General features: G+C 46.8%; 1 protein-coding gene and 1 long non-coding RNA gene across 3 annotated transcripts in view; both read right to left on the minus strand.

The window, feature by feature from the left end:
* Positions 1 to 6188, minus strand: part of GSPT1 (G1 to S phase transition 1) — a 48867-nt gene extending 42679 nt beyond the window's left edge. Inside the window, exon 1 of one of the 2 annotated variants that reach the window (XM_007985982.3) lies at positions 5574 to 6188. In XM_007985982.3, coding sequence (XP_007984173.3) covers positions 5574 to 5934 — 361 coding nt within the window. In that variant the 5' untranslated portion in view covers positions 5935 to 6188. The remainder of the gene's footprint in view (positions 1 to 5573) is intronic. The other variant, XM_007985992.3, reaches the window with a different exon arrangement.
* Positions 6189 to 9062: 2874 nt separating this feature from the next.
* The window catches only part of LOC119621174 (uncharacterized), a 65555-nt gene continuing 61323 nt past the window's right edge, over positions 9063 to 13294 (minus strand). The window contains exon 7 of the long non-coding RNA XR_012092917.1: positions 9063 to 9602. This is a non-coding gene — a long non-coding RNA (uncharacterized lncRNA). The remainder of the gene's footprint in view (positions 9603 to 13294) is intronic.

Raw genomic sequence — 13294 nt, forward strand, 5'->3', positions numbered from 1 at the left:
CTGGGAGGCGAAGGTTACGGTGAACCAAATTAGGGCCACTGCACTCCAGCCTCTCACAGAGCGAGACTCCATCTCAAAAAACAAAAAACAAAATCTTAGCCAGGCATTGTGGTGGGTGCCTATAGTCCTAGCTACTCAGGAGGCTGAGGCAGAAGGATCACTTGAGCCCAGGGATTTGAAGTAACAATGAGCTATGATCACACCACTGTACTCTAGCTTGGGTGGCAAAGTAAGATCCTGTCTCTAAAAATAATAAGTAAAAAGTTTTTTAAAATACACACAACTTTGGTGTTCAGGCTTTGGCTACAACTCTGGCCCAGGAGGCCAGAAAAAAAAATACACACAAGGCATTCAGAAAGAACAGTGAGCAGATAATAAATCTTTAGTTTTATTAGAGTGACAAGACTGCAATGTTTTACATAAGGGATTGCTGTTCTCAGCTTTGAAAGCCCTCTCTACACTCTCTGCAGGGCTGGCTTACCACGCTGTGACTTCCACTAGAGTACACTGGGCATCTGATCCCTTTATAGATTCCTTCAGGACCACAACTGATTCATCTTGGTGTTATTTCAAGTGCCTAGCACAGCACCTTACATTCAGTGGACTGGTAAATGTTTGTTAATTAGTTGCCAGTACACATATATGAGCAAAACCAGAAATTCGCGTTTCTGGAAAAAATTCCATTCTAATACTGCTAACTCAACCCAGAAGGTTATCAAATCTTTTTCATTCCTTTCTCTCCAACCAGAAAGAAAGTATTATGTGAAAACTTTCAGACATTTCTTCCCCAGCAAACCAAAGCAAGCAAATCAAGGCTTAAAGTCTGTCCTCTACATTACCTCCTTAACTTGTCCAAACTGAAATTGCTGTCTTTTCACGCAGTACAACTTCAGAAAAGGTAAAAAATAAAGAACAGAAGAATGCAATAAGATATGTACTAACAGCACTATGTAAAACCTGCTTCAAAGAGGGTTTATTCCAGTCAAAATTTCTAACAGTTTAAACAACTGCTCAACTTGGCACAGCATATCCGTAGATGATGCCTTCACTTGTTCCCTAAATCCTCACTTTCAAGCCATTCATACCTGTAAAACCATGAAACAGGCAAAAAGGTCAGCCGTGGCAGGAGAAGTAAAGAAAGGCTGTGTAATACTTACTCCTGTGATACTCCAGGGATACTGTGGGGCCTCTACTCTACCCCATCTGCTGTCCCATTGAAGCCTAAAAACGCCTTTATATGAGCACGGTTCTTGCAGGCACTTCAGTCTCAAAAACGGATTCTCAAATATAGAATTTTAGCTATCATCTACCTCAACAGACAGAATTTAACATAATAATAAAGCATAAGGGCCTTTCTGGATTAAACAACCATTACTTTGATTTGGGATCCTCTCTACTCTGGTGGCCCTGAAGAGGTCACTTCTGAGGTGTTCCAGCTTAAAACTGAGAATATTCTAAAAAGTATCTGCCAAGTGGTGATGGTTGCATAACCTTACAAATATACTAAAAGCCACTGAACTGTACACTTTTCTTTTTGGACAGTGTCTCATTTGGTCACCCAGGCTAAGTGCAGTGGTGCCATCATAGCTCACTGCAGCCTCCAACTCCTGGGCTCAAGAGATCCTCCCACCTCAGCCTCCCAAGTAGCTGGAACTACAGGCTTATGCCACCCCCCCCCCTTTTTTTTTTTTTTTTTGAGATGGAGTCTCACTGTCACCCAGGCTAGAGTGCAGTGGTGTGATCTCAGCTCACTGCAACCTCCGCCTCCCAGGTTCAAGTGATTCTCCTGCCTCAGCCTCCCAAGTAGCTGGGACTATGGGCGTGCACAACCACACCTGGCTAATTTTTATATTTTTAGTAGAGACGGGTTTTGCCATGTTGGCCAGGCTGGTCTCGAACTCCTGACCTCAGGTGATCCATTCACCTTGGCCTCCCAAAGTGCTGGGATTACAGGCATGAGCCATTGCGCCCTGTTGTATTTTACTGTTTGTGGACACAGGGTCTCAGTCTCACTATGTTTTACAGAGACCTCAGGCAACCCTCTCACCTCAGACTCCCAGAGTGTTGGGTTTATAGGTGTGAGCCAATGCGCCCAGCTTGTACAGTTGAAAAGGGTGAATTTTACAGTGTGTAAGTTAAATCTTAATCCAAAAAAAAAAACAAAAGCTGGGCGCAGTGGCTCACAGTTGTAATCCCAGCATTTTGGGAGGCCAAGGTGGGCAGATCACCTGAAGTCAGGAGTTCAAGACCAACCTAGCCAATATGGTGAAATCTCATCTCTACAAAAACACACACAGAAAAGAAAAATAGCTGGGCATGATGGCAGGTGCCTGTGATCCCAGCTACTTGGGAGGCTGAGGCAGGAGAATCGCTTGAACCTGGGAGGAGGAGGTTGTAGTGAGCCGAGATCATGCCATTGCACGCCAGCCAGGGCAACAGAATGAGACTCCGTCTCAAAACAACAACAACAACAACAAAAAAGTCCTCCTCCAATAAATAAGGCATTCAGCAAATACTGAACGCTATAAAACAGAATGTTTCTCTTTAAAATTCGAGTTCCACAATACAATCTGCTAAGTTTTGGAGACAGTGCCTCCTCTGAGTAAGTACTGAGGGCTGCTGGTTTTATTCCATGCGTATTTCTTAATGGCATTGAGTTTTGAGAGGCATTAAAGGTGGGAAGATGCAAAGAACACCACATCATTATTTTAGAAGTTCTGGCTGTTCTAGAAAGTCCAAATAACCCTAAAAATCACTAAACCAGTTTCTTACCTAAGAATAAAAAAAACTAGGTGCAAATTACAACTTAAATACATCCTATCAGAGAAAATGCTTGTTCTAATACACATTAAACCTTGTCTTCTACATTGTCATTCATTTGGGGACCTCAATTTTTAAGGAGAATCTCTTGGCCAATTTACTTGGCTCTAGAGAACTGCGCTTAAACGAATTACACTTAATTACACTTACATGGGTTCCACTTAATTATTTCTTAGGAACCTGTACTCTAGTTTTCAAAGATATCCAAGGTCAACACTGAATCCCAAGGTCTCACTCTCCAGGCTCCTTCAAAAGCTTTCCTGGCAAGGAGTTTAAAAACACACCCACCACAAATTTCAGCTATGGCTTAACTAAAGAACAAAATGTGCTGCTAACCCTATTGTCCACTTCCTCACTATCAAAAAAACCTTGCAAACTTTTTGGTTCCCCTTTTGTAAATTTCAATCCAGGTGTTATTTCCTAATTTTCCCCCTGCTTTTTACAAGCACTGATTGTTATCCGATGCTGGCTTTTTATGGACTGGAACATGCAATCCAACAGTCTCAATATAACTCTGGACCTCAATTTAGAAAATCGTTCTTTTCCAAATAGACATCCTACATAGGATAATTTTTTAAAAACATTAACTGGCATCTTAGTAGAAGCAGTTGGTAAAGTCAGTAACACCAAAATAGTTTTCTGATTAAAAACAAGAAAGCTGACCATGATGTAGGGATTTTCTTACTGACAGCTACTTCCCTACAGGTTTTCACATCTCCAACTTCTAGCATTGTTAAAGAGAAAAAAAATTAGGTCTAACTACAAATTAGCAACTATGAGGAAGAGAGAAAGCCTGCATAAAAGGTAATACCTAGTCACCAACAGGCACCAACAGTGACTATTTTAGACCAAGGATGGTTATTTAACCCCGGATGACTGGCTGGACAGGCTGTAAATGGAATCCTGAGTCTAGTCAGAGTCCTGAGTCTAGTCAGAGTGGTGCTGGTGGCTCCACAGAAAGGAGGAAGAGCCAAAAAAGAAAATGGCTGGATAAACAAAATCTGAAAAATAAGGTAGGGAATGGGCACTTTTAGGAGCTGAGAAGTGAACTAGGTTAGGCAGTCAAAATGACTTGATATAAGTCAAGAATTACAAGCTAAGCTTCCTTATTCAAAAGGAAAACATCGTCTACAGCCATACCACCCTGGACGTGCTTGATCTCCTCAAATCTCCACAAAAGAAAACATCAACCATCCACACAAACAAAAGAAATGCCATTGTCAATAAAACCGCCAAATCAACCGTGTTGTTGACGTACATACGTCATCAGTGTGTTTCTCCAAACGCTATCCTTTTACCACAAAAGAGCAAACGGTGACAAGTCTCCGTAGAAACCAAACTCCTAGAGCACTTTTATAACGTCCACTTATCTAAGAACCACAATACAGAACTTTATTTTTTTATATGAAAAACATAAATTTATTTCTCATAATACAATACAGAACTTTAAAGAGAGAAATCAACAATATGTTCTCACTTAAAATGCGCTGGAAGTCGTGACCCAGCCCATCAGTGTCCTGGCTAAATGATGAAAGGACGTTCAGTCTTTTCCTTCCTTTTTCATTTTCTCTTTAAGGAAACACTGACAGTTCCTAAAATAAGCACCATTAGGAAGAGAATACTTAAGTTCACTCATTTGACATTCCTACAAAATCAGTACCTGAAAGCATGCTACCTACCACAAAATAAGCACCATTGTAAGAATACTTAAGTTCACTCATTTGATATTCCTACAACGTCAGCACCTGCAAGCAGGCTACCTACCACTTAAGCAACCCCTAAGTACTGGTTTTAAACTTTGTTTAAAAACCAAAGTTAACTCGAAATCACAGAATGTATGTCTACTAGCTACAGTCAGAAAGACACGTGACAACTATTAAATTATAACAAATGCTCAAGTGTCTGAAGAAGTAGACTGAATTACTGACACACGAACACAGTGAGTTATTACAAGCAATCTGAATAAGGTCAACGATTTTACAGCAATGAAAATTCTCTAAACGTGTCGCTGACAAAGGAGAAAACTGTAAGCCTCACTTAAAAAAGACAAATCAATATAGTCTCCTATCACACATTAAGTGAGGAATCCTAACTTTGCGGCACTTTGTAAACTTTAGAAGCCTACACAATGCTAAAGGTAAAATAGATCTTGGTACTGATAGCCAAGTTTCTGCCCGATCACACGGCTGCAATGCATCTTGGGATCCCTTCAGGACGGTTCAGTGCCATGGATAATTTAAAACGTAATTACAGTTTCAACAGTAGGAACTGCAGCAGGAGACGCTCTCTCAGCTGGACCTAAGGTGAAAGGAAAACTCGGGCATTTGTCTTCCCCAACTCCTCCGATCTCTAAACGCCCACCCGACTGATTCCTGGCTGGCTCCATCTGCGCCTCGTGGCAGTGATCCGCCGCGGCCCCCACTCCGTCCCATACGGTTCACATCTCAAGCGGGTAACTGCGGACTCCAGAGCAGGGAAGGGGCGCGGAAGGGCGGCACTCGGGTCCGGGTCTTTGGGCGCGCTACCCGCTGTCCGCTCCCTGCCCGGCCACCGCCGCGGGCCGCCCCGCGCAGGCCGGCTCCCGGGCTCGGGGCGCCCTACCTAGGCGGACGGCGCCACTGTCAGGGCCCCACGTGCCGGCCGGGCCCCAGGGCCGCGCGCCCCGGGGCCGCACCCCTACGCCATGTGGGCTCCGGCGCCCTGCCTGGCTTCCTCCCGCGTCCCCAGGGCTGCCCCGCGTCCAGGGCCTTTACCCGCAGGGCCTCCCGCGCCGCTGCCGGCTCCGTGGTTGGTGGCGGCGCCGCCAGCTGGGGGTGGCGGCGCTGCCGGGCCTCGCAGGAAGGACGGCACGAACTCGGCGGCGTGGACGTTGGGCACGAAGGGCTTGGCGTTGACGTTGAGTTGCCGGCTGAAGGCCGCGCTGAGGTTCTCCCGCTGGGCCTCGGCCGCCGCCGCCAGGGAGCCGCCGCCGCCGCCGCCACACGGGCCCGGCCCGGGGGCTTCCATGTCCGCCTGGTCCCAGCAGTCGGGCGCCGAGTCGCTGCTGCTGCTGCCGCTGCTGCTCCCGCCGCCGCCACCGCCGCCGCCGCCGCCGCCGCCACTGCCCGGATCCATGATCGGGGGGGCCGTGTGTGTGGTGGACAGAGAGCGGGAAATGGAGGCAGGGGCGCCCGGCCGGGGAGGAGTGGGCCGCGCTGACCGAGAGAAGGCGGCGGGGCAGAAGGGCCGGGAGCTAGCGACAAAGATCCCCGGCGTCGCCGCGGCAGCAGCTCCAGTCCCGACTCCACACTCGCGACGACGACAGAGGCGACGGCGGCGGCGGCTCAACCCTCCTCCTCGTGTCTGCGAGCGGATCTCCTCCCACCTAACCACCTCCGACTGCCTCACCGCCAACCCCACGCCCGGCGCGGATTGACCCCTCACCGCCACCCGTACCTTCGCCTCGGTAGTTCTCTGTTCTGGCCACCCCCGTTTCCGGCTATTTAGCACGGCGGGAGACGGAACTACAAGTTCCGGCAGCGCCCGCACGACCTCGCTGCGGTTTTCCCGGGGGCCGACGGGAGTCGGAGTTCAGGGACTGGGCGCAACCGGAAGCGGCTCCGGCTCCCGGCAGGCAACGCGAGGAGGCGGAGGTCTTGTGGCCGCTCGGCTGCCCCACCTGTCACCGGGTGGGGGGCAGGGGCAGGCTCTGGTTGGTTCAGCTCTGGGCTGGGCCGAAGACCGAGAGTCTTTTAGCCCATAGGAGGGGTCCACTCTGGCCTGTTGGACACAGGGTGCGGGAAAACGGACAGCATCTATAACGTGGGGAAGAAAAATACACTCAGCTCCCGAAAATTCCTGTACTCTCTTTTCACCACCTTTCCTGCGTTCTCTGCCTCACAGTCTCCCTACCTTGTTCTCTCTCCACCTTCTTTCTCCCTACCCCCAGCCAGATTTTGCCCTACATTTCAAAGCTGGTGCCGATTTCAAAGCTGATTTCATTTTATGTAATCATTTGGTGGAAGAGACAATAAAACTGTGAGATGTTCCAGCTTAAAACTGCAGTGTGGCTCATAAATCGCTGGGGCCCAGGCTCTGCCCAGGCAGAAGGGATCGTTAACTGGAAACTTTCAATGACTCACTGTTTGTTTGACTAGTCATATAAAGCCTTCACCCAAATTTTTCCATTCTTTCCTCCTCCCTGCCAAAGGGTTTGCAAATTAAACAGAGGATTGCCATATTCCATGGTGTATCCGGCTGTACCTAACTAACAGGGTTATTTGGTGAGTCCAGCTTATGCACCATTAGGTGAAGTGGTTTCCTCTTGAATGGTCTGATTTGCTCAAGAATTCCCATGGTAATTTTCATTGACTGCATCTTACACTTACAGATTGCAATTAGGTAAACCTGGGAAAAGAGCAAAAGCAAAAGAGAAATACTTAGAGTTCGCATTTAGGCTCTTCATGGAGTAGGGAAAATGTTGCTCTGAGTACCTGTTAAGTTTTCCTGTAATTCACCCATGTGGAGCCCAAGACAGAGAAAAACACATTGTTAGTATTTTTCTGAAAGGAGTCTAGACAGGGTGCAACTAATCTGCCTAGAAATTACAGAGTAAAGGAAGTACATACATAGAATAGATGTTTCTGAACAACCTTAGGTTGTTTAAAAAAAAAAAAACTGGCCGGGCGCGGTGGCTCAAGCCTGTAATCCCAGCACTTTGGGAGGCCGAGACGGGCGGATCATGAGGTCAGGAGATCGAGACCATCCTGGCTAACACAGTGAAACCCCGTCTCTACTAAAAAAATACAAAAAACTAGCCGGGCGAGGTGGCGGCGCCTGTAGTCCCAGCTACTTGGGAGGCTGTGGCAGGAGAATGGCGTAAACCCGGGAGGTGGAGCTTGCAGTGAGCTGAGATCTGGCCACTGCACTCCAGCCTGGGCGACAGAGCGAGATTCTGTCTCAACAACAACAACAAAAAAAACTAACAAAATCTCGATCTAGATCTGTATTTTAATTTTAAACATCTGTATTGTAAAGATAAGAGAGAACTCAGCCTAATGAGATAGGTCACAAACGACGCTGTCAAGTAGTCCTAGGCTACAGTAGTTTGAATTTAATTTTAAACTACCAAGCTTTATGGATTGAAAAAACACATACCGGCCAGGCGCAGTAGCTCATGCCCATAATCCCAGCACTTTGGGAGGCCAAGGCAGATGGATCACGTGAGGTGAGGAGTCCGTGACCAGCCTGGCCAACATGGTGAAACCCCGTCTCTACTAAAAATACAAAAATTACCTAGGCCTGGTGGCACTTGCCTGTAATCCCAGCTGCTCGGGAAGCTGAGGCAGGAAAATCGCCTGAACCTGGGAGGTGGAGGTTGCAGTGAGCCAACACTGTGCCACTACACTCCAGCCTGGGCAACAGAGTGAGAGTCTGTCTCAAAAACAAACAAACAAACAAACAAACAAAAAAACGTGATCCACCCTCCTCAGCCTCCCAAAGTGCTGGGATTACCAGTGTGAGCCACCGCGCCCGGCGGAGTTTGCCTCTGCTTAATAGGAAGTTTTGGTTATAGCACATTATTATACCCGAAGACCTAACTGAATCATACTTAACAATGTCCATTTTAAAGTTGGTGTTAAGTAACTGTCAGATTTACAGAGAACTTAACAACTGTTATAAAAATTAGAACTTCATTTATGCGAGACCTGTATTGCTATTGAATAAAAGATGTTCACCTTATATTCACAAGAAAAAATACAAGGTGTTCAAAATGAAATGCCTTCTCTTTCCAGATTTTCATTCCCCATCCACCCACTCCTAAGAAAATGTCAACACAATCAGCGGGCTCAAATAATGAACTACACATCCTTCTCCAAGCATGTTGTCTTTGAATACTGCTCTCCTCTTTGTAGCACCCCTACAGCACTGAATGGTCGCTTTCTCACAGGTTAGTTCTTCACATCTAATTGAATTAGCGGAGTTTCCTTCTGTCTGGTTCTTTTTCTAGGGACAAAGGCAGAAACTGTTCAGACTGCTGCTTAGAAAAGCAGTTGATGTCATTAATTTCCTTGTCTCTGAACAGGATAAGTATGGTTATTCAGGAAAAAATCCACTCCATTGGATTTCCAAAGCTTTGACCTGCCAGACAGACCTCCAGCAGAAAAGGGAAAAATCCTTCTTGTTAGTTGTGCTAAGACTGAGCAACTTGAGGGCAGGGTCTTACCTTAATCTTCTTTACATTTCCACTGCCTAGTATAATGCCCCGTATATAAAAGGTGCTTGATCAATTTAACTGGCTGATACTGTCCTTTGATACTCATTTAAGACTGTTGAGACATAGGGCTAATTTTAATTATTTATTTATTTATTTGTTTATTTATAATTTTTCTTGAGACAGAGTCTCGCTCTGTCGCCCAGGCTAGAGTGCAGTGGCATGATCTCAGCTCACTGCAACCTCTGCCTCCCAGGTTCAAGCGATTCTCTCCCCTCAGCCTCCCGAGTAGCTGGGACTACAGGTGTGCACCACCATGCCCAGCTAAGTTTTGTATTTTTAGTAGAGACGGGGTTTCACCATGTTGACCAGGATGGTCTTGATTTCTTGACCTTGTGATTCGCCCTCCTCAGCCTCCCAAAGTGTTGGATTACAGGCGTGAGACACTGCACCCGGCCTGTATTTTTTTTTTTTTAGTAGAGATGGGGTTTCACAATGTTGGCCAGGCTGGTCTCGAACTCCTGACCTCAGGTGATCCACCTGGCTTGGCATCCCAAAATGCTGGGATTACAGGCGTGAGCCACTGCACCTGGTCCAGAAATAAAACAAATTTAATATGCGTGTTTGTTGCCTCCTTGACCACCAACGTAGTCCAATTCTGCCTCTTCCTTTTCTCCCCAGAAAAAAATTATCTTTATCTTTTTTTTTTTTTTTTTTTTGTGACAGAGTCTCACTCTCTCTCACTCTGTTGCCCAGGCTGGAGTGCAGTGGCACAGTCTTGGCTCCCTGCAATCTCCACCTCCCAGGTTCAAGCGATTCTCCTGCCTCAGCCTCCCGAGTAGCTGGGACTACAGGCATCTGCCACCATGCCCAGCTAATTTTTGTATTTTTAGTAGAGAGGAGGGTTTCACCATGTTGGCCAGGCTGGTCTCTAACTCCTGACCTCAAGTGATCCACCCACCTCTGCCTCCCAAAGTGCTGGGATGACAGGCGTGAGCCATTGCACCCGGCCTTTTTTTTTTTTTTTTTAAACAAAGTCTTGCCCTGTTGCCTCGGCTGGAGTGCAGTACATCACAGCTCACTACAACCCCGACCTCCTGGGCTCAAGCGATCCTCCCACCTCGGCCCCTGGAGTAGCTGGGACCACAGGTTCAAGCCACTTACTTTTTACATTTTTTTTGTAGGGGGTGAGTCTCACTATGTTGCCCAGGCTGGTCTTAAACACCTGGGCTGAAATGATCCTCCTGCCTCAGCCTCCCAAAGGGTTAGGATTACAGGAGTGAACCACCACAGCCAGCCATACGTTGCCTTTACAGTGTGGGCAAGTGGGAACTTATATCCAAGAAGCAGGGAGTGGGGCAGTGAATGGAAACAATTAAGAGGAAACATCGGGGTAAGGGGGAATCTGGCTAAGCCCACCTAACAGGATTCTTGCTGAAGGCAGGTCAGGGTGACCAAATATTACCTAGAGGATGGTGGAGGATGAGGAACTTGATCAGCTATGGAAGATGATCAGATATCAACGGTGGGGGGTTCTTGCTAAACTGACTTAGCAGGGTTCTTTGCTAAAACTGGATTTAATAAGGAAGTGCACAGATGAGCTTTGCAGAAGATTCAGAAGCCTGACTAAAGTTTGGCCAAACAAAGAATCTTTGTCATGTGTGAGATTAAAAAAAAAAAAAAAGGTAAGGAAGCCGGGCATGGTAGCTTGCACCTGTAATCCCAGCTACTTGAGAGGCTAACGCAGGTGGATGATTTGAGTCCAGGAGTTTGAAACCAGCCTGGGCAACATAGCAAAAGACTGCATCTCTACAAAAATAAATTTTTAAAAAAGACAAGGAAAGGCTGGGGGCGGTGGCTCACGCCTGTAATCCCAGCACTTTGGGAGGCTGAGGCGGGTGAATCATGAGGTCAGGAGTTTGAGACCAGCCTGGCCAACATGGGGAAACCCCGTCTCTACTAAAGATATAAAAAATCAGCCGGGTGTGGTGGCACATGCTTATAATGCCAGCTACTCAGGAGGGTGAGACAGGAGAATCACTTGAACCCGGGAGGCAGAGGTTGCAGTGAGCCGAGATTATGTCATTACACTCCAGCCTGGGTGACAGGGTGAGAATCTGCTTCAAAATAAACAATAAATAAATAAGGAAAGGCTGAATGGATAGCAGATGATGATGATGATGATGACGCTATTGTTAAAATTTGGTAATGCCAACATGATCAAAATGACACTGAGCCCCAGAGCTCTGTCTTAAAGGACAGTCAATTGACCAGTTCATGTGCCCGAACTGGCTTCCTTGTCAGCTCCTGTGGGTTAATTGCCTTTTCAATGAACAGCTACAAAAACCAGTCATCCTGGTTTCCCCAGGAATCAGAGACGCTTCTGTGAGTCAATCTTTTACGTCACTTTGCAGGCCTCATTTTCTGACTCCATCCATCTGGAGGAGGAGATCTTAGTCAATAAAATCACGGTGCCTTCTGTCACTAAAACCCAGGAGGCATTAACACTCATTTACACCCCCTGGGTTTCCCTGTAAATGGACTTGTCCCCCACTGGTAGAATGAAGCTATCAGGACCACTCTAAGAGCTGCCAATTTCCTAGGCCAGCATAGTGCAGATCTCCTCCCTGTACCAGCAGAGCTTGGCCCTTGAAAGGTATCTGAACAGCGGCTGTCCCCAGGTTCAACAGGCTTGTTGATTTACGTTGGAAATAGCTGTCTTCCTGTAATGATTGTCCCAGTACATCCACTTTGTGCATGCAGAGGACTCATAAGAGCGTGGAGGAAGCCTGATCATCAACATTTGACTCAGATGAAAAGTTGATTTATTCTGCAGAGACCAGGGTTCCTTGTCATTTTCCATTGTCAAGGGAAGAAAACAAAGTTCAGAGAGGTTGAATAACTTAAGATATTGACATATTGCTTGGCATGTTTTTTTGTTTTGTTTGCTTTTGTTCTCTTTTTGTTCTTTTTTCTTTTTTGCTTTTTGAGATGGAGTTTCACTCTTGTTGCCCAGACTGGAGTGCAATGGCACGATCTTGGTTCACTGCAACCTCTGCCTCCTGGGCTCAACCGATTCGCCTGCCTCAGTCCCTCAAGTAGCTGGGATTACAGGCATGTGCCACCACACCTGGCTAATTTGATATTTATAGTTTTATTTTATTTATTTATTTGTTTTTGAGATGGAGTCTCACTCTGTAGCCCAAGTTGGAGTGCCACAGCGTGATCTTGGCTCACTGCAACCTCTGCCTCCGGGGCTCAAGTGATTCTCGTGCCTCAGCCTCCCGAGTAGCTGGGACTACAGGAGCCTGCCACCACGCCCAGCTAATTTTTTGTATTTTAGTAGAGACAGGGTTTCACCAGGTTGCTGAGGGCGGTCTCGAACTCCTGAGCTCAGAAGATCTGTCTGCCTTGGCCTCCCAAAGTGCTGGGATTAGAAGCATGAGCCATGACACCACAGCGCCCAGCTTAATTTCATATTTTAGTAGAAACAAGGTTTCACTAAAAAAAAAAAAAAAAAAAGGAATGGAACTGCTGGATGATGTGGATATTACCTTTAATGTTACTTTAAAATGTGTTTACCTTTGGCCAAGAGCAGTAGCTCACACCTATAGACCCAGCACTTTGGGAGGCTGAGGTGGGAGGATGGCTTGAAGCCAGGAGGTAAAGACCAGCCTGGGCAACAAAGTCAAGATCCTGTGTCTACAAAAAATTTAAAAATTATCTGAGTGTGGTGGTGCTTTCCTGTAGTCCCAGCTACCTGGGAGGCTGACGTGGCAGGATAGTTTGAGTCCGGAAGACATAGGCTGCGGTGAGCCATGACCGTGCCACTGCATAGTCTTGGTGACAGAGGGAGAACAAAAACAAACAAACAAAAAACAAACAAACAAAAAAAACTTGGGCACAGTGGCAGCCATCTGTAGTCCCAGCTACTTGGGAGGCTGAGGCAGGAGGATCACTTGAGCCCAGGAGTTGGAGGCTGCAGTGAGCTATGATCAGACAGTCCTCTCCAGCCTGGGCAACAGAGCAGCACCTTGTCTCGAAAAATATTAAAAAATAAAAGTAAAAGAAAAATAGGCTAGTCGCAGTGGCTGACGCCTGTAATCCCGCACTTTGGGAGGCCGAGGCAGGCGGATCACCTGAGGTTGGGAGTTCAAGATCAGCCTGACCAACATGGATAAACTCCATCTTTACTAAAAATACAAAATTAGCTGGGCATGGTGGCATCTGCCTGTAATCTCAGGTACTTGGGAGGCTGAGGCAGGAGAATCACTTGAATCT

Source organism: Chlorocebus sabaeus, chromosome 5 (genome assembly GCF_047675955.1).
Source record: "Chlorocebus sabaeus isolate Y175 chromosome 5, mChlSab1.0.hap1, whole genome shotgun sequence".
Taxonomy (NCBI): Eukaryota; Metazoa; Chordata; class Mammalia; order Primates; family Cercopithecidae; genus Chlorocebus; species Chlorocebus sabaeus.